At 37.3% G+C, this 22500-nt stretch overlaps 1 protein-coding gene across 1 annotated transcript in view; it reads left to right on the forward strand.

Annotated features, from left to right (window-relative positions):
• The window catches only part of LOC106877990 (uncharacterized), a 180595-nt gene extending 159908 nt beyond the window's left edge, over positions 1–20687 (forward strand). Inside the window, exon 5 of the mRNA XM_014927064.3 lies at positions 18114–20687. Coding sequence (XP_014782550.1) covers positions 18114–20258 — 2145 coding nt within the window. The 3' untranslated portion in view covers positions 20259–20687. The remainder of the gene's footprint in view (positions 1–18113) is intronic.
• Positions 20688–22500: the final 1813 nt, after the last annotated feature.

A 22500-nucleotide genomic window follows, 5' to 3' on the forward strand; every position in this document is an offset into this window, starting at 1 on the left:
TAATGATTCTGCGACCTCACACCTTTAAGAGCTTGGGACTTATATAAAAAAAAAAAAAATTTTTAAACTTGATTATTCAGACCGTACGAAACAAGGGCTAACTGAAAGTATGAAAAGAAGCATTGAAGTTCATGTTGCTACGCGATATTAGCACTTAGTTAAAATATGCTTCTTATCGCATTACAGCTCGAGTGAGGAGCATTTTGTTTCTTTTGTATAAAAGGATTATTTTTTTGTTCTTCATATCTCTTCTTACTTTGAAGAAGTAATCAACTAACTCGCTCCTTTTAAAATTGCTGACCTTGGGTCTAACTTTTAAAACAATGAAATTTAAAAGACAGTAATTCACAAAACCAATCTCATTATAATCAAAATGACTGTTGTAGTAGTAACACGTGGGCCTATGATATTGCGAGTGTTAGTATGAAAAGATTTCAATGGTTACTGATTTTAGGCACAATCCTTGCGCATTTTAAGGAATTGGGGTAGTCGATAGCATTGACCTCAGTACCTGACTGCTATCTTATTTTGTCGATCCCGAAGGGAGGTATGGAAGAGTTAACTCAATGTAAAGATTTGAAACAAATATTGCGCTCTAATGATTAAATTCTATCATTTCGTCGCTATCCCTTCGTGTGAAGGGATGATAATATTAGAAAGACCAGCAGTTCTAGAGGAGAGGGGAACGTCGAACACATCGAACTTAGTACTTGTTGGTACTTATTTCATCGACCCCAAAAATACGAAAGGCAAAGTCGACCGCGGTGGAATCGGAACTCAGAACGTAAAGACGGGAGGAAGTGCCGCTAAGCATTTTACTCACCGAGCTAACGGTTCTGCCAGATCACCACCATAATAATAAAAGCCATAATAATCGCTGAAACGATGAAAAGCAAAGTTAACTTCGGCGGCGTTTGAACTCAGAATGTAAAGATGAACGAAATGCTGCTAAGCATTTTATCCGGCGTGCTAGCGATTCTGCTAGCTCTCTGCCATCGTAGTGAAACGATAATAATAATAATAATAATAATAATAATAATAAATGCCCTGATGTCATACCAGGTACTGAATCTCATGGCTTTTGATCTTAACTGATTGGAAGTGTTATCATGTACATTGTTTTGTTTTGGTATAAAAGATGGGCTGCAGCTAATATTCTGCTCAAAACCACAAATCTGCTTGCCAGTTGTTTGATCTTAACCAGTTGAGCATGTCCCTCAGTGGCTGACGATATGTGCCTCTCTGATCACGAGCAAAAGTAGTGGGGAGCATCATAGCCATGTGTTGAGAGGAATTCTTTGGGGTTTGGGTGTTTCATTCATCATCCTTAAACAAACCTTATTCAGGGACCTTTAGAGTGGGATGGCCTACTTGACCTGAAGAAAATTCTAACTGGGTTCCACCTACAAGGTCATGCGCTGTTTATCTTGATATGAGATCACCATATCACGCACACATCGTTGTGATGCATGTGCGTGGTGTACCCTTATCAGACGAGTAGTCATGATGAGTATTTTGAGCTTCGTATATTTGTACCCATGTGTCCCTTAGATGCCATGCACTCAATAATAATAATAATCAAGACTAAAACAATATCTGTCATCATAGGGGTCCTTGGAATGATAGCAAAAGGGGTTGATTGCTACTCTAGCTCAGATACCAGGGAATCTAAAAATGGAAGAAATTCAATAAATAGTGCTCATGAGAACTGCTCATATCCTACGTAAAATATTGTCTATGTAATCCCCAAAACATTTTAATCTGTAAAGAATGTTAACATACTTTTAAATGTTGTTGGCATTCTGACGCTTACGACGTTGAGGGTTCCAGTTGATTCGATCAACGGAATAGCCTGCTCGTGAAATTAACGTGCAAGTGGCTGAGCACTCCACAGACACGTGTATCCTTAACATAGTTCTCGGGGATATTCGGCGTGACACACTGTGACAAGGCTGACACTTTGAATTACAGGCACAACAGAAACAGAAAGTAAGAAGAAGAAAGAGGTGGTGAAAGAGTACAGCAGGGTTCGCCAGCATCTCCTGCCGGAGCCTCGTGGAGCTTTAGGTGTTTTCGCTCAATAAACAGTCACAACGCCCGGTCTGGGATTCGAAACCGCGATCCTATGACCGCGAGTCCGCTGCCCTAACCACTGGGCCATTGCGCCTCCACACTTTTAAATGTACATAATAGCAAACACCTTTAATTGTCATCTTAACATGACACTGTCATTTTATAATCAAATTTGCTTATGTTTCGGCATATATTCTCTAGAATACTCTGTGCAAAACCAAATATATGGCACCCTAGTCATAATATCAACTTCTAACTTGTTAGCTCTTGAGGTCTGTGGGTGAGACTTGGAGTCAACTTGTACAGACACAACGCAAAAGGCAAATATGTAATAATAATCATAATAATTATTTCTAATTTTGGAACAAGGCCAGCAATTTTTAAAGGAAGGATTATGTCGATTACATTGATCTCCAACCAAGTGCTTCACTTGTATTTATTTTATCGACACCGGAAAGATGAGAGGCAAAGTCGATCGCGGTGGAATTCGAACATAGAACGTGAATTGCCAAATAAAAATGCCGTTAAGCATTTTGTCCATCGCAGCTGACAACTGTGTCTTTTAGTGTGAGGGAACCTTTACACTCGTGTGAGAGCAACTCGACAATAATATATACGAGTGTGAGTTTGAGTAAATATTTTTTTTTCTCTTTGTACAGTGACAGTTGTAATACATGCAGCTAGAAGAAAAGAACAAAAAGAGCATCACTATTGCAGCAGTAGCAGTAGTAGTAGTAGTAGTAGTAGTAGTAGTAGTAGTAGTAGTAGTAGTAGTAACGGCAGTAGCAGCAACAACAATGCAGAGTGCAACAGAATTAATAACAGAAAGTGCAGTAAGAGCATGTAGTTGGTGATAAATGGGTCGAGTGTTTTTCTGAAAGCTATCTACAATTGGTCGATTTTCGTTTTCTTTCTTTCTTTCTTTCTATACAAATGTTTCGAGAGATTTAGCAGCGATTTAAAGTGCAACATTGCACTTCAGTATTTTACATGCAACGGCCACAATAACAGCAGCAGCAACAATGCATAACAACAACATTTATCTAATAAAAAGACACACGATGCTGTGTTTGAACTGGAGACAATAACATCGACATTTATACAACGAAGTTTTTTTTTTTTTTTTGCTTTTCTTTCCCGTTTTCTTTCCGTTTGTTGTTGTTGTTGTTGTTGTTGTTGTTATTGCTGCTGCATAAATTTGTCAGCCATGATGGCGTAGAACTGAGATCGAAAATATTATAGTCGTGATCATCATGCCTTTTTCTATTTTTCTTGCGAAATGGATCCAGAATTAATTACGCAACAATTTTTGTTTTCTAATTTCAAGACATCAGAGTAGGGTCTAATTCCAGAGAGATTTAGCTGCTATTTCTAGCAGGTCGAATGACGATATAGTTTTATTTTACATTTCTCTTTTTCCTTTTTTTTTAATTTCTGTTTTTTTTTTCTTTTTTTCTTTTTTAATTTCTCTTTTTTCTTTTTATTCTGGAGATGTACTTGCATAGCAAGTGACCTGATCTGAGATCGTGTGCTGGAACGAAAACAATTGCAGCGTGGAAGGTGTTTATAAGCCATTTAAAATAACACACAAACACCTTAGATTCACTTCAACATTTAAATTTAATTTGTCAAAATATTTTCGTCGCTTTGAGACCGCGACCTGTTCACTGACAAAACTCTAGCACAGAATTTGACAAATTAAATTTAAATGTTGAAGTGAATCTAACGGTTTTTGTGTGTTATTTCAAATGGCTTATAAACACCTTCCACGCTGCAATAGTCTTTTTATTCTAATTTCACTTTTTTCTTATTCCCTTTTTTTTTTAAAAACTTTTTGACGATAGTAATTATGCTATGTTTTTGCTGTTTGAAATGAGTAGTTGTGATGATCATGCCGAAAGAAGAATATTACCGGCAAAAATGTAGTAAGCTTGTATTTGTATACGGTTTCGATTGTGTGATTCGAAACCATTTTCATTTCACAACCAACTAAGCAAATTCCTCGGATTCCATCACACATTCTCCCTACTTTAATAATAACACCAGCAACATGAGATTTTTATTGCAGCACTGAATCTATGTTGTTAGTTGATCACAATAACAGAATAATACTGGAACTATATATTAACTTCAACGGGGTTGATGATGATGCTGTGGCTGCTGCTGCTGTGGTTCTTGTTGTTGAGGTGTAGCTTCAGGTCATCTCTGAACAGGCAGTACTCATATGTAACGCACTTGGCTGAAAGACGCGATGGGATTCCCAGAGTCCTTCCCCAGTAATACTCCCAACCCATCCAACCTGGGGGCAGCACTTCGCTTTCCAACATGCTGTGCTAGATCGTATTGAGGAGTAACCCGACATTCTGGATATATTGTTCTCTCTCTAGTATCAAGTGTAATACAGTGTGGTCGTAGATTTTGTTGGTAGTCAATGGAACAGAACGGCAATATGAACCTAGAGTGCAAGCAAATTCACTTTTCTGTTGCTATTTATCCGCATTTGTTGATGGTGGTGTATATCCCAGAACAGTGTTTGGGACCAGTAGGTTATTAATGATGCGACTGCTTCTGTGTGTATGGACGGAGTGAGGTTATACTTGTTTAAATTGAGTGAGAAATTTAGTGTGTTTGGGATATTGTTTTTGTAATATTTGAGGGTGTTGTGAATGTGCCTGGGAGTTTGGAGGGGGTTGTTTTCATAACAAAGACTATCGGATACTGACGGTCGTCGAGAGCTACAATCTGTGTTCTTCTCATCTGGTAGTTTTATATTTTCAGTGTTTTTGTTTCGTTAGATACTCCATAGGTATGTTCTATACACAAGCTGCTGCGCGTTAATTTTATGTAGTTTGTAGTTATTATACATTGTAATCTTTTCTAGAGACATCTATATTAGTTTGTACATGTCTCTGTCTTTCTGTTTCTCTCTCTTTCTCTCTCTGTTGTGACTATGAGAGTGATTTGCATTTGATGTTCTCTGCTATTGATGGGATAAAGAGGTACAGTGGTTTAGGATGTTGTTTTAAGTCTTTTATTGAAGAGACATATCTCTAGTTCACACAAATACTATTGGAGTAGTTGTACAAGTATCTAGAGGATATAGAAATGGTGTGTTTTTATCCCTCGGCGATATCTATGCCTGAGGACCTCAATGTTTTGTAGAGGTGCAGTAATATCATGCAGGTGAGTAAACAGATCTCTGTGGCCTTCTGTTATAGAAATTATTGGTCCTAGAAGTGTTGTACACTTCAGAGGTTTGGCGGCCAAAAGCGTAGTTTTTTTTATATGAGTAGACACCGGTGAATGGAGTCGAAAAATTTGCCAATAACCGGTGAATGTTAGAATAGAAATATGCTTTTTGGTGTGGTTTTTCAATAGTGTAGTGTCATGATGGTGTAGCATCGTAGTCAGAAATTGTGTTTTCATTTGAAGTGGAGCTATTGGAATCAATTATAACAAGGTTTAACCTTTTTCTAAAGGTTCGTGGACAGAAGGTTGATAGATTTGTACGAAGTTACGTCACTTGATTTGGTTCGTTAGGATTTATGATTGTTATAAGTTCATCCAGCTTCCAGATTTGGGGATCTTCACGATGCTGGTACAAATGGTTGGATTTCTTTGTGAATGTAGGGATTCCTTTAATCACCATTCTCTCTTAGTTCTTTGTTAGCAATTTTGCCTAGCTCCGAAGGTTTGGAATTTTTAGACTAGTCTTTTCCTCTTTTTATGACTGTTGTTTGAGTGACTAGTCAACATCGTAATCTAAGTTCAAGATGTGTATGTTTGTATGTGTGTGTGTGTGTGTGTGTGTGTGTGTGTGTGTGTGTGTGTGTGTGTTATGTGTGTGCGTGTGTGTGTTCTTGTCCTCTTTGTGCTGATTTTCGAGAAATAACTGAAAGGTGATTTGCTTATTTTGTTGGAACAATTTGGATATATTTTAAGGATGTTATAGCGACATTGGACAATTTGCGACCATCGTTGCTGATGATTTTGAGTTACTTATTACTCTCAAAGAGTTCTATATTTCTGAGATGAGGAATTAGTCCAAGCGGTGTCCTCATTTTCATTGTCGCTTTCACTACGTTTCGGCTGTAAAAGCTCCAGTCTTTTTTCAGGTGTCTTCCAATCGGTACAGAACAATCAAGAGACATAGCACAGTGAATAAAGGCAATATGCAATGCAGTGCAGCCACCTAGATGTCTTGAGTTCTATCTCAAGGTTAATCACAAGACATCTAAAGAAGGCTGGCGCGTACATTGGGCATAACTCTGACTGGCGTATATATGTATATATAAATATATATGTGTTTGCGTGTCTGTGTTTGTCCCTTCACCATCGTTTGACAACCGATATTGGTGTGTTTACGTCCCCTTAACTTGGCAGTTCGGAAAAAAGAGACCGATAGAATAATAAGTACTAGGCTTACAAGGAATAAATCCTGGGATCGATTTCTTCGACTAGAGGCAGTGCTCCAGCATGTTTGCAGTCAAATGACTGAACAAGTAAATGAATAAAAGAAAGAACACACACACACACATACACATACACACACATACACACATGTATTGATAATACATACTTGAAAAAGGATGCGTGGCGTTCGATCATATGATAATATAAATAATATATAAATATATGCATATATACATACCTATATGTACATACCTACATATATGTGTATATATACATGCATATATGGGGACAGGACATAAAAAAACGTTAAACACAATGAGAAACGAAAACATAGAAACGAGACATTGCAACATAAAGAATATTCCCCTTCATCAGTTCTCCCTGTTTCACCTACTGCGCGTTTCGAAGATAAGGACAATACGCGACTTCGTTGAAACAGTCCTTCCCGCAAAACAAATTAAATAAAATTTGGGATATTTTGCGGAGGGTGAAAGTGGTAACAAGAACAGGACAGTGAGAACAAGACAGTAAAAACAAACGGTGAGGGCTGTTGAGCCAAGACGATAGAAAAATTATTATAAATGCTAGGAGGACGAGCCAGTAGAGGAGACAGGCAAAAGCACGTCTTGTCTTTAGGAAAGAATTTGGACAGAAAGATAGATCCCCTTTCGTCACGTGTCAGCGGCGAGAGAGTCAAGGAGGAAAAGTGAGAGGAAGAGGGATCGGTGAAGGGGAGAGGAGAACGGATAATAAAATTAACGGACAACAGGAGGACGTGCACAAGGAATGTATTAGCTTGATGCTCGGTGAAAGGAGAGAGTTTGCAAGATGTCACGCAGAGGGAATGAATCCGAAGCTACGTTGTAGGAAGCTAGCTTAACCTTAGGGTTATGCAGATTAGGTAACTGGAAGGAACTATTTTTGTGGATATCCGGGATTCTTGGTAATAAATATTCAGATTACATCACTAATAGGAATTATATGTTTGTATAACTGGAAGACATTAAATGTTTCATGTCAACAGGGAAGAGAAAGTTGAATGAAACCAGTTCAAAATTAGGTTACGTTATTTTCAGTAAACTTAAAGCGACCTTCGATGAACTCCTGTAACTAAGTTTTTTGTTTCTATTCTCTTTATTGTTATTATGTATATGAGCCCTTGTGGCCAATAAAAGAATTTGTATTTTTCATTTTGTAAGCTAATCCTCGCGGTACGAAACACGTACCGAAAGACAAACACACACACACACACACACGCGCGTACACGCTGAAACGTAACACTTTGTGACTGCACGCAAGCCCACTTACAGTTGTAAGGGCAGTTTAGTTTCTAAATTAAGCGCACAGATGTATGTATGTATGAATGCATGCATGTATTCAGATCCGTTCGGTAGCTTTGTTCTTCGCTTCGAATTTTACAGTGCTGTAAGTGCTTCGATATGCATGCATATCTTATATATTTGCATACATGCACACATACATACATACATACATACATGCATATATATACACATAAGTATATACATATGTACATACTTATGTACATACATACATACATACATACATACATACATACATACATATATACATACATACATACATGCATACATACATTATTTTTGCTGTTTTCGATAGACCACCTGCCAAGCTGACCTACCCACCTACCGGCAAACCATCAACTAACCAGCCAACCAGCCAGACAGCCAACAAAATCTTTGTCTTTCGTAGTAAATAAAAACAGAATAGAACTTATATTTAAATAAATAAATAAATAAATAAATATTGGTGATAGAGAGGGGTGTGGGTAAATGAAAGAAGAGCAATACAAAAAGAAGCCGCCGTGATTTGATTGGTCGAAAAGTATTACAGTGTACGGCAGGCTGTTCAGTCTGTGAAGCCTCCATTCACACCCCACTGATGTTTTTGATCTTTTTTAACGTCACACTTTTGTTTCCCCTCTCTCATTCTCTTTCCCTTTCACTATCACTCTTATTCAATCTATCGCTTTCTTCCTACCTATATTTATTACTTTGTATTTTTTATTCCTATCTCTTACTTCTCTCTTTAGTTTCTGCTCTCTTTCTAACTATTGTCTTTTACTTTGACCTCCTCCCTCCAATTTCGCTTCTATCTGCTTCACTCCTTTTGATTTACTTTCGTTCTCTCTCTCACTCCTCCTCAAATCAAACTCTCCCCTACACGCTCTCTGTATATATATATATATATATATATTATGTATCTTTATGTATCTTCTCTATATTAAATCACCTCTATCTTTCTCTCTTCCCTCACTCTCTTATATTATCCTTCTCCATGCTACTGTTTCTATCTGTTTCCCTCTAGCTCTCACTCTTTTTCTCTCACATTTTTATCGCTCTTTCTGTCGTTCTTACCTCTTCCTCCTCCTACTACTCTATTAACAGCGATAGTGAGAGAACACTTGGTGAACTGACCCAGTTTGACTCTCGCTGGCTGGCTCGTCGGCTGGCAGCTTGTTGATTGGTTCACTACCTCGTGATAGAGCTACTTGTCTTATAGTACACGCTGTCCTCCTTAGACACTATTTCATGTGTACGTAAGAATATCACTCTGTCATTGTTTGTACACATGTATGTGTGTGCGTATATATATATTTATATATTATTTATTTATTTATTTATTTATTTATTTATGCGTTTCAGCCAAGTGGCTGCGGTCGTGCTGGAGCTCTTCTCCGCCACCTGATGTAGTCCAATCAAGAGTTTCGATGGCACATCTGGTGTGTAAGAGAATTTGACATAGCTGCCCTCAGCTGTGTCTCATTTCGAGGCATCGGTTCGTCTGGTATCGTGAATATGAAAGTGTCAAGTTTTGTTTTGAAGACCTCTATAACCATGTCTTGCAGGTCTCTCAATACATTTATTCTATTCTATATCGGTCCTGTTTTGGCGAACTGCTAACACGCACACACACACATATGTCTATAAATATGTGTGTGTGTGTATATATATATATATATATATATATATATATATATATATATATATATATATATATATACGACGAGCTTCTTTCAGTTTCCGTCCACCAAATTCACTCAGAAGTTGCCCAAGGTGCTGCACAGCGGTACTGAATCTGAAACCATGTGGTTGCGAAGCAGACTTGTTATCACATAATATATATATATATATATATATATATATATATATATATATATATATATATATATATATATATATATATATATATATATGTATGTATGTATGTATGTATGTATGTATATATATATTGTGTGTGTGCGCGTGTGAGATCGCGGTTTCGATTCCCGGACCGGGCGCTGTGAGTGTTTATTGAACAAAAGCACCTAAAAGCTCCACGAGGCTCCACGAGGGTGGTGTTGAGCCCCGCTGTACTCTTTCATCACAAATTTCTCTCACTCTTTCTTCCTGTTTCTGGTGTACTTGTATTTCAAAGGGCCAGCCTTGTCACACTCTGTGTCACGCTGAATCTCCCCAAGAACTACGTTAATGGTACACGTGGCTATGGAGTGCTCATCCACATACACGATAATTTCACGAGAAGGCTATTCCGTTGATCACATCAACTGGAACCCTCGTCGTCGTATCGTCCAGTCGAAAGACATTTGTTGTTATGTCCTGTTATTATTTTTATTGTATTTGTGTAACATTGTTCGTTTTTTTTTTCGTCCTTGTTTTTGTATACATTCGTTGCTTTCTCCCAAGGAATCTAATGCTCTTAGCTTAGTTTTTCCTTGGGGCTGGCCAGATTGGAGCAATATCGAGAAAAAACAGCCGAAATTGCAAAGATAAACTGGATCTCGACTGAAGAGAGAAAACTCCGAATGACCTGTCCTTGTTTTCTTTGTATCGTCTATCTGGATGTTTTGTCCCTTTCTTGTATCACTCTAACTGTCTGGATGTTTTGCGTTCTTATCCCATTCTGTATTATATATATATATATATATATATATATATATATATATATATATATATATATATATATATATAGTGACGTACGTACACTTTGTCTCTTATATGTAAGTATACATTTTTCTAAATCTTGTATGACTCTATTTCTGTCTATCAGCCCCTTCACCCTTATTCATTCATTCTGCTGTTCGTTCTTTCGTTCCCCCTCACTCACATTTCCTTGTCTTCTCTTCTCCCTCCACTTTTCACTTCACTGTGTCCGTCATTTTTTCTCGCCCTTCCCTAATTCTTTTGTCTCTCTGCCTCTACCTCTCTCTTTTCTCTTCCCATGTGATCGGTGTTTGGCCAAGCCTGACCTTTCCTTTTTGGGGCGGCCGTTGTGCGTGCAACATCGTTATTTCTCCCTGTGCCTGTGAAAACTTGTATCCCGGCTGTAAGGCGTTATTTCTATATACGCCAGCTTAATTTTATTCGTCCAGTCGAAAGACATCTGTTGTTATGTCCCGTTATTATTCCTACTGTATTTGTGTAACATTGTTCATTTTTTTTTAGTCCTTGTTTTTGTATACATTCCCTGCTTTCTAGCTGCAAACGGAGTCACAAATGCAAAATACAAGTTAGACATAGAGCGCACAATGTTCCTAAAGGTCAGTAATGGTCTTCGTCGCTTACAAGTGGATGGCCATCATCGTATATGTACTCACACACACACACACACACACACACACACACACACACACACACTATTTTGGCTGAATCGATAAATCACAGGTGTTTAGTTTTGTCTCTTTAGATGTTCAGATCTGACCGAAGCTAACTTTTCCTTTCATGGTTTTTAGTTGATGATAAAAGTGAAATAAAAGTCATGATTTAACGTCCATTAACTCCATGCTTTTCTCTTCCTCTCTTCTGTCCTCTCACCAATTCTATACTTCCGCTTCAGCATCTGGAATCGTTATTTTCATCACGTTCATCGTTATAGTCATCGTCGTCGTCACACCATTGTCATCGTCGACTTGGTCGTCATGGACATCATCATCATCATCGTCCTGCTCTTAGTTGTACCGTTGTAATCCTCCTCCTCCTCCTCCTCCTCCTCATCATCATCATCATCACTGTCATCTCGCCCATCATCTTCATCCTCCGCCTTTTCGTCATCATCATTATCATTATCTTTGTTTTATTGTTATGGCCTGCTGCCAAAGTAAGAAATGCTGCTTATCCTCCTTCTTTTCCACCCACACCAACTCATCTTTTTCCTCCTCCAGCATCATCATCATCATCATCATCATCATCATCATTTCATTATTGTTGTCGTCGTCGTCGTCGTCGTTATCATAGTGCATTTCCCTTGGCTTCGAGCCAGAATATATAAAATCATTATCTGTTTCACGTGATTTCATGTTTTTGTTTCCTCTGCTGTTAAGTGTGCCACTGTCACCCCTCGACTATAAGTGTGCCACTTGTCATTCCTTTGTTGTTGGTGGTGGTGGTGGTGGCGGTCGTGCTGGTTTCAGATGGTAATAGTGAAACGGCAGCAGCGGCGGCAGCATTAGTGGTGGTAACTTTGGTGATTGTCGTCGTCGTGTTATGGTGGTGATAGTTATTATGGTTGACAGGTAGTTCGTAGTAGAGCTAATAGTAAATATGGTAATGATTGAAGCAGTGGTGGTGGCGGTCCTAGCGATGGTGGTGCTGGTTGTGGCTGGTATTCGTGGTTGTTGTTGTTGGTGGTGTTGGTGGTCATCGTTGTAGTATTGATGCCAATAATGGAGGTGGTAGTCTCGTCGGTAACGGTGATGTATAATTTGTAGTAGAACATTATGTGATATGTATATTGTATTACAACATGTTATCTGAATTGCATTACAACATCACATAGCATGGTATTATTTGTATTACAGTTCGATGTGATATCTAAATTGTTTTGCAAGATTGTTATATAAGTCGTATTACAACATTATTTGTTATGTAAGTTGCATTACAAAGTTAAGTGTTATGTCAGTTGTAATGCATTATGCGTTAGGTATTTTGTATTAACACATAACGTGTTATGTATTTTGTATTACAAAATTATATTATGTTTTGCATCCTAACGTGTTACGCAAATTGCATCACAACACAATGTTATATAAGATACGTATATATATAATAATATAGCCTGAACAGGATTATATTATTAGCATTATCCTGCGATTGAGAATTTAAAAATTACTTCTTTAACTTTCTAAGACATCTCAACACTTCTAAAAGCAAACATGGTTTGTTTGTTTATGTTTGTCGTAATTTGAATTTAGTATATGTATAAGTTATATAGGCGCAGGAGTGGCTGTGTGGTAAGCAGCTTGTTTACCAACCACATGGTTCCGGGTTCAGTCCCACTGCGTGGCACCTTGGGCAAGTGTCTTCTACTATAGCCTCGGGCCGACCAAAGCCTTGTGAGTGGATTTGGTAGACGGAAACTGAAAGAAGCCCGTCGTATATATATGTATATATATATGTATGTGTGTGTATATGTTTGTGTGTCTGTGTTTGTCCTCCCCAACATCGCTTGACAACCGATGCTGGTGTGTTTACGTTCCCGTAACTTAGCGGTTCGGCTAAAGAGATAGATAGAATAAGTACTAGGCTTCCAAAGAATAAGTCCTAGGGTCGATTAGCTCGACTAAAGGCGGTGCTCCAGCATGGCCACAGTCAAATGACTGAAACAAGTAAAAGAGTAAAAGAATAAGATATATAAGTTATCAATATCTATAAAACACAAGATGTTTGTGTGTGTACGTGATGTGGGTTATGCACGTCCACAAATTAGCACGCATGTCGCTCCAATTTTAGGAGGACATTGTTCATGACCCTATCTGTGTTTCTGTCAACTTTTTCTCACAGAGGCACCGCGTATAGCTGTAAAAATCGATAAACTTTTACCAATTTTGAAGTTTGTTGACATGGCCAAGTCAAATCTGTGCGTACGCGCGTGAAGGAGAGAGAGAGCAAGAGAGAGAGAGAAAGAAAGAAAGAGAGGAGAAAGAAAGAAAGAGAGAGAGAAAGAAAGACAGAGAGAGAGAAAGAAAAAAGAGAGAGAGAAAGAAAAAAGAGAGAAAGAAAGAAATAGTGTGTTTGTGACAAGGGGAGAAACAGAGTGTTTGCCAAGCGTCTAAAAAAAAAAATTAAAAAGTGGAAGAGGGAGACAAAGCGGCTAAGGAAAAAAAAATTTCTCTCACCAAGACAGCGTCTAAAAAAAAAAAAAAAAGAACGAACAAGTGGAAGAGGGAGACAAAGCGTATTACGAAAGAAAATGTGAGCTAAGGAAGACGGAGTAAAATGCATTTTTTTTCTTAAACATGAGATATAGTTTCAAATATAAGATGTTTTTGAAAGACACTATATTCTATAATAAGATTATATATACTTTCTCACACAACAATTCAAATATATTTATTTTAAATCATTTATTTATTTTAAATCATTTATTTATTTTAAATCATTTATTTATTTTAAATCGTTCATCTTTCTCCCCCCCCCCCTCTCACTCTCACACATACGCACATATACTACTTTGGGAGCGAAAGAGTTTTGTTTATATTTCACAACTATGAAACAAAAACGTATGTAACAATTTGTCAGTCACCCCACCCCCAACCCGTTTTTCGGACCACAAAAAGGGTTTGGTAATTTTTCAGATTAAGACCCGCACGATTTCCAACTAGGGTGTTACGGTTAGGATTAGGATTAGGGTTAGGGTTACGGTTTTAGGGTCAGTTAGGGTTAGGGTTGGAGTTAACATAGAAGGGACAGGCTCCTTATTTTTTGGTTAAGGTTGTTGGTAAGCTTTCCTAAGTTACTCCAATCCAGATCCCCAATGCAAACCTTCAGATCAACCTTCTCCTATGCAGATCTCTAATGCAACATTTAAAAAAAGAGTCAATAAGTGAAAATAACCAATAAACTGATTCCTTATGGGATTTCCCAATCAAATTGCCAGCAAACCATTTTCAGCCAAACCAATTTCAACGGATTTCGCTCAAATCTGATGTCGATGTTACTTATTTTGGTTTGAAATAAAGGACTTAATCATTTAATAATCCTAGCTTAATCCCGAGCAGCGCCGGGTTATACTGCTAGTATGAGATATATCACTACATCTTATATAATATGCATTATGTAACATCTATTATGTAAAATTTGTTATGTAATAAATATTGCCACGTGTTGTATAAGCTGTATAGCAATATAGTGTGCTGTGTTTACTGTGTTTTATGTTGTGTCTGTTTGTGTTAAGTTTCTATTACGTTATATAAAATGTTTATATTACACCGTGTTATATTAATCTGTTCACTTACGTTTTGTTATGTAAAGTGTGTCACTATATTTTTGTTAAGCGTTCGTATTTCCTGTTGTGTGTGTGTGTGTGTGAGCGCGTGCGTGTGTCTTTGACACCTGGTGTTGGTTTGTTTACGTCCTTGAAATCGATTCGTTCGTCTAAAATTCATCAGTACGACCGTAGATCAATGACTGAAACAAGTTAAAGACAAACGATATAAAGTAATTGCAACAAAATATTGAATCAGGATCGTAATTTTAATACACTGGAAGCTTTAATTAATCCTCTGCAATTCAATTCTACCTGTATTACATTCTTTCAGGATTTAGCTTTTGGCTATCATTGACTTAAGCACTTCAGTATTAAATGAAACAAGGCGGTGAGTTGACAGAATTATTAATACACCGGGCAAAATGCTTAGAGGCAATTGATCCGTCTTTACGTTCTGGGTTCAAATTCTGCAGGGGTCGACTTTGCCTTTTATCCTTCCAGGGTTGATGAAATAAGTACCAGTTGAACACTAGGATCGATGTCATCGACTTACCCCTTCCCCAAACTGGCTGGTCTTGTACCAAAATTCGATGTAATCGATTTAATTCCTCCACCGAAATTGCTGGCCTTGTGCCAAAATTTGAAACCAATACTAATTGTAACACTACCCTCTGTGAGTTGACTCCCTTTATGTTTTGTGCCCTCATTAATATTCACTCAAGTCGACAACCCCGTATTATTTGTGACCTCACTATCGTTGTTGATTTAAGCCAATCACAGGCAAACTGCTTCCTGCGGTACTTTCTAAATGACACGCTAAAAGAAATATTGACTTCAAATTTTGGCTCAAAGCCAGCAATTTCGGGGAAGGGAAGAATTCGGATTTATTTTAAAACGGGGGCGCCAGTATTTTCTTAACGAAACACTAACGAAACACTTTGAAACTTAGGACACTGGTAGAATGTGTCATATAAAACATCTTTTACTCTTAGTCTTCTTAACAAAAAAAAGGAATTCGCAAGTTATTCCATGTTAAAGTTATCGTATTTCTGTAATTTCAACCAATCACTGACGTCTATTCAGCTCAATAGAGTTACTGCTGGGCGGTCATAAAAATGTTATTCCCTGTGACATATTTCATCTGTTTTAATCGTAATTTATACGCATATATTGTTTATATAATAAATTACGCTGTGCGTATCTATGTGTGTAACAATTTTAGAGTTCGGATTCTAGAGTTAGGGTTAGTTTTAGGGTTAGGGTTAGGGTTAGGGTTACGGTTAACAGTCTAGTTAGGGTTAGGGTTAGGGGATTAATACGATATACACCGTTACAGCGCTAACTGTTTTCAACTGAATAGACGTCAGTGATTAGTAGAAATTATCGAAATAAGACAATTTTTTACATGAAATAAATTCGAATACAAAAATATTTTTCTGTTCTATAACACAAAATAGATAAGTATACGAAGTTTGAAAGTCTTTCCGTACCAAAAACACTACATAAAACATAAATGAAAACTGGCGCCCCCGTTTTAAAATAGATCCAAGAATTCGATTACATCTACACCAGTACTCAACTGGTACTTATTTTATCGACCCCGAGGGAATGAAAGGTAAAGTCGACCTCGGTGGGCATTTGAACTAAGAATGTAAAGACGGACAAAAGAAACATTACCTTGAATATTTTTAGTAGTGATTATAAGCCATGTCCCATGTGGTCCACTTCTCGAAGAAGATTGCTCATGTCTGACTTAAGCTATCATTGTTTAGTGACTTACACTAATTTAGTTTGCCCAGTATTGTCTCTTGTGTCGACTCAGTTTAAACTTGTGTTAATTTCATTTTCACTAGACATGGAAGACATCCATATTTTGTGCTATGTTGACATAGGATACACTCGTATTAACTGTGTCCTGTTTATATTATTCCCTTTCCTTGTTTGTTAGCTTAAACTTGTGTCGAAAACTTTTAGCTACGCATATTAGATACTTTGTATATCTTTGTTATACGTTGATGCAGGCGTGACTATGTGGTAAGAAGCTTGCTTCTCAACCACATAGTTCCTGGATGAGTCCTACTGCGTGACTCCTTGGGCAAGTATCTTCTACTAAATAATGCAGGCCGACCAAAGCCGTGAAGACGGGAAGAAGCCTGCTGTATACGTATATATATATATATATATGTGTGTGTGTGTGTGTGAGTGTGTGTGTGTGTGTGTGTGTATGTGTGTATTTATCTCCCACGATCGCTTGACAACTGCTGTCTGTGTGTTTACATCGCCGTAACTTAGCGGTTCGGCAACAGAAATGGATAGAATAAGTATCAGACTTCGAAAAACAGGTGGTGCCTTACTATAGTCGCAGTCTGATGATTGAAACAAGTAAAATGAATACAAGAATAAAGAATATCAATCAAAAACTGTGGCCATGCTGGTGTATCGCATTTATGCAAAAATCTATTAAGCAAAAATGGACGTTAAAACGATGATGATGCCGATGATGTACTTAACTGATAAATATTCTATTGACCCAGAATTACGTCTTACCTTTATTGCTCGTAGATTGCAAAATTTTGAAATATGCAAAGACGGCAAACTAGCAGAATTGTTAGCACGCTGGGAAAAATTCTTAGCGGTATTTTGTTTGACTTTAAGTTCTGAGTTCAAATTCCCCCGAGGTCAACGTTATCTTTTTCCCTTACAGGGTCGTTAAAATAAGTACCAGATGAACACAGTGGTTGATTATTTTGTTAAGGTCATTTCTACAGATAATCTATAGAAACAATAGCGTGGTACTGACTTATACTGTTGACTGCGGCTATGCTGGAGCACCGCCTTTAGTCGAGCAAATCGACTCCAAGACTTATTCTTTTGAAACCCTAGTACTTATTCTATCGGTCTCTCTTTTGCCGAACCGCTAAGTTACGGGGACGTAAACACACCAGCATCGGTTGTCAAGCAATGCTAGGGGAACAAACACAGACACACAAACACACACACACACACACACACACACACACACACACACACACACACACACACATATTTATATATATATATACACATATATACGACGGGCTTCTTTCAGTTTCCGTCTACCAAATTCACTCACAAGGCTTTGGTCGGCCCGGAACCATGTGGCTGGTAAGCAAGCTACTTACCACACAGCCACTCCTTCGCCTATAAAACATTTAGTATACTTTGTAGTATATCATTTTTGCATAACGAATTACCATGTACCTACAAACCTTTTACAGGAATTCATATCATCGACTTATCCCCTCCCCTAAAATTGCTGGCCTTGTGCCAAAATTTGAAACTAGTATTTAATGTGTTTTAATTTTCTCTCTCTCTGTCTCTCTTTTTTTTTTCTCTCTCATTGACAGGATAAAGATTACGACGAACTTCGGAAGGAATGTCTCAGCGACAATGAAACTGAAGTGGAAGATGAGGAAGAAGAGGAAGATGACAATGATGAAGGCGATCGAGAGGTCAGTGGAAGCCCCATCTTATACGATGGACGAAACGACAAGCTGGTTGACGAGAAACCTTTTGTGAAACTTGGCAAAACTAGCGGAGATTTGTGGACATCTACTGTCGGTTGTAGGACCAACACAGATAATAATGCACTTTCACGAAACAAACCACACAGCAAACAGGACGAAGGTGGCCTTGCCGACAGTGGTGTTGGTGAAGACGGTGGTGATGATAGTGGCGGTGGTAGTGGCGGTTATGGTACTGGTGGATTTGACGATGCTGAGGAATTTAGTGGCGCTAACATACATGATACTACTACCAATACTACCACTACTACTACTACTACTACTACTACTACTACGACTCCGAATAGTATCACCACTACTATCACCAATAGTAACAAGGCGAACATTAGTAAAGGCGTCACTAACGACAGTAATAACAGTAGCAACGGGCACCACCACAACCACCATCACCACCATCACCACCATCAGCACACGACTAAGAACTCGGTGCACCAGAATAATAAAAATACTAACTCTAATAACCATATTATGAGCTTTAACAACAAGAATAATCACAGTAATAACGACAACGGTTACCACAAACTGTCCGGTGTGGGTGACGACAAGAAAGAGAAGGGGAGGCGACAGTCGTTAGGGTTAGGTTATTCACCTGCTGTGGCGGAAGATTTAGAGGAGGAGGAGGAGGAGGAGGACGTGGATGCGGAGGCGGAGGGTGGTGGAGAAGGAAGGGGGAAGGAGAAGGAAGAACTGGACGGGAACGATTCCGCTGCAACGGAAATAGACGAAGGGGAGGCGGAGGACGAGGGTGAAGTGGATGAGGCGGAGGGGGAAGGGGAAGCGGTGGAGGACGACGACGACGACGCTGACGGTGTTGATGACGATAATGATGGTGATGATGATGCTGATGATGGTGAGGTCTACAAAGGGGAGAAAAAGAGCTCAAAAGTGGAAAGGCCAGCGACCGATAAGACGCATTGCTATACTTCTAAGAGAACCACGTCCAGCGACTATAAGGCGCGCCTAACGTCGCAGCGCATGCGTACTTCGAACGGACATGGTGACAGCAGTAACAGTAGAAGTTGTAGGCGAAACCGTAAGCGGTCCATCAGGGAGCATCGCCAACAACGCAGTAACGGGCGATATAGGTATTATAGTAGTGATGATGATGACGATGATGACGATGATGATGATGATGACGATGATGATGATGATGAAGTCGTTGCGAAAAGCTCTTTCGAAGGTGTAAACCGTATTAGTAGTAATACTATTAGTAGTAATACTATTACCAATAACAATCGCAGTAGTAGTAGTAGTATTTGTAGTAATAATAGTAGTAGTTATAATAGTAAACATAGTAGTAATATCAGCAGTAGTATTAATAGTAATAATAATAATAGTACTAATAATAGTAGTAGTAGTAATAATAGTAGTTCACATAGAAATAATAGTGACAGTTCGAAAACACATCACCATCACCACCACCACCACCACCACCACAATAACAGTCACAATCACAACAGCCAACAACATCATCATCATCATCACAACAATCATCAGAATCACAAACGCACAACATATAACAGTACATGTAGCAATTATATCGATGATAACATCAACACCACCAACAACACTACTACCAGCATCACCAACAGCAGCAGCAGCAGTAACAACCAGCAGCAACTGCAGCAGCAACACCCTTATAATAATCACAGTAATAGTGGTAACAACAGTAAAGAAAGCATAGACAATGTTTTGAAAACTAATAATGGTAAGCAACAGCACTTAGAAACTTCTGACCGTTATTCGAATAAATCCAGTTGGAATCGATCGCCGTCTCCGTCAACGGTTATCAAGAAAGCTAAGTACTGTAGCAGACGACAGGAATACTGCAGCAGACGACAAGTGTGGTATCCACCGACAGGCGGTATCCCACTCGAAGTTCTTGTCACTGATGTTACGTATAAATGTTTGACAGTAACATTCGTTGAATGTGAAACAGAAAAAGGTTTCTTTAAGAATTCAGAATGATTCTAGTTTTGAAACTTAAAAAAAAAAAAAAAAAAACCTAAAAAAAAACTAAAAAAAAAATCTAAAAAAAAAACTTTAAAAAAATTAAAAAGCACGAAAAAAATACTGATGAAGTAAAATAAAAAGAAAGAAAACATACAGACACACACAGAGCATACATATATCGTAAGACGGGTGGCACTTTTGATTACGTTCATTTTCTTTTTCTCTTTCTTTAAAATTGTGTAGCACATGGTTCTGTAATACATAGAACACATGTTTAATTACCTAAGAAAGAAAACTTATTAAAGTTGGGATCAGCTATTAACCCTATGTAAATATTATGCAGACGGGGATATAGTAGCTCTGTATTATTACAAAATTTTAAATAGATTTGCTGACATTGAATATTTGCAGCCAAATAAGCAAAAAAATGTAAAATGAAATGAAGAATTTTTATTTTATTTTGTTTTTATTTCATGAAAATAATCAATCCTGCCTCCCATGCAAAGATATGCACATATATTAAACATATAAGCTCATACACGTACAAATACGTAGATATAATACATATAGAAATTCATGCACCTATAAACGTTCATATGTACACATGTACATACTTACATATACACATATATATACACATAAATAACATACGTACACATTCTTACACGACAACAACAATAAAAAAACAGCAGCAACAACATCAAATGCATAAAAACAAATATATATATATATATAATTCTACATTGAAAAATAAAATTCAAAAAAGTCTAATATTTTTGACATAAAAATAACAAGACATTTCAACCGCTAAAATCTGCAATTCTTGTTATTGTTGTTGTTGTTGACTCTGTTTAAGGGACACAGATGATGGGAGCGTACAGCTTGCTATGGATTCGCTACCGATTCTTTAAAGAATTATTATTATTATTATTATTATTATTATTATTATTATTATTATTATTATTATTATTGATGATGATGATGATAAAAATATACTAAAATAATAATAATGAAAATAATGATAATAATAATAATAATAATTGACTGCATTGCTCTGAATCATACCTTCGTAAATGGATTACCGGATTACAAAATCAACATGGCGACCAAAAAAGAAATTACTTCAGGAATTCTAAACGCCCGGAGGATACAGTACATATTACATGACGTGCAAAAGAAGCTATATGTACACACACACACACACACACACACATACACACACACATATATATATACATAGGGATTTAAAGGTCAAGGCCTAGCATGGCCATAGTCCAATGGCTGGAGCCAGTAAAAAATAAACAGCATACATGCACGTATACATAGCATACATTCATACGTACATAGAAGTATGTACCTTATATATATATATATATATATATATATATATATACACATACACATATTCATTCACACCCTTTCCTATACACATATATATATCTATACACTCATACACATACATGTGTATAAAATATATGTCTGCATATATAGACACAGATAAATACACATACACACACACACACACACACACACACACACACACACACACACACACACACACACACACACACACACACACACACATATATATATATTATAATTTACACATACATAAGACATTTTTTCTACACGCTCATTCACAGATGTACACACACCCCACCCTGCACACACAGGCATATATGCAAACAGGCTTATATACACATGTTAACATGGAAAAATGTCTGTGTCTCTAAGCATGTACTATATACAAATAATATCTGTCCGTTAATATTTAAACTGAAGGAGATTTGCCATCACGGAAAATTTATTAAAAAAAGAAAGGTAAAAAATGAAAAGAAAGGTTTTGAATAACGTAAAAGAATACCCCAATACTAAAACAAAAGAAATTGAAAGAATATATCTTACTATGTCTTGAAGTAATAGAAACATCCCTCAAATGCTTTACGGCATTATAATAATGAACAAATGTCCCTGCTTTCTTCGTGTGAGTCTATGTATAGGCGGCTGTTTATATATATATATATATATATATATATATATATATATATATATATATATATGTATATGTATATAGCTACATATCCATATATATGTGTATCTGTTTGTGTGAATATATATATATATGTCTGTAAATGCTTATTATTATTATTATTATTATTATTATTATTATTATTATTATGATTTTTTTTTGTAATCAACCGATGTTGCGCTTTGAAAATATAACAAAACAAAAAAAATTAACGATAAACAAAATCTA

This window comes from Octopus bimaculoides, chromosome 9, assembly GCF_046866305.1.
Source record: "Octopus bimaculoides isolate indiv1 chromosome 9, ASM4686630v1, whole genome shotgun sequence".
Taxonomy (NCBI): Eukaryota; Metazoa; Mollusca; class Cephalopoda; order Octopoda; family Octopodidae; genus Octopus; species Octopus bimaculoides.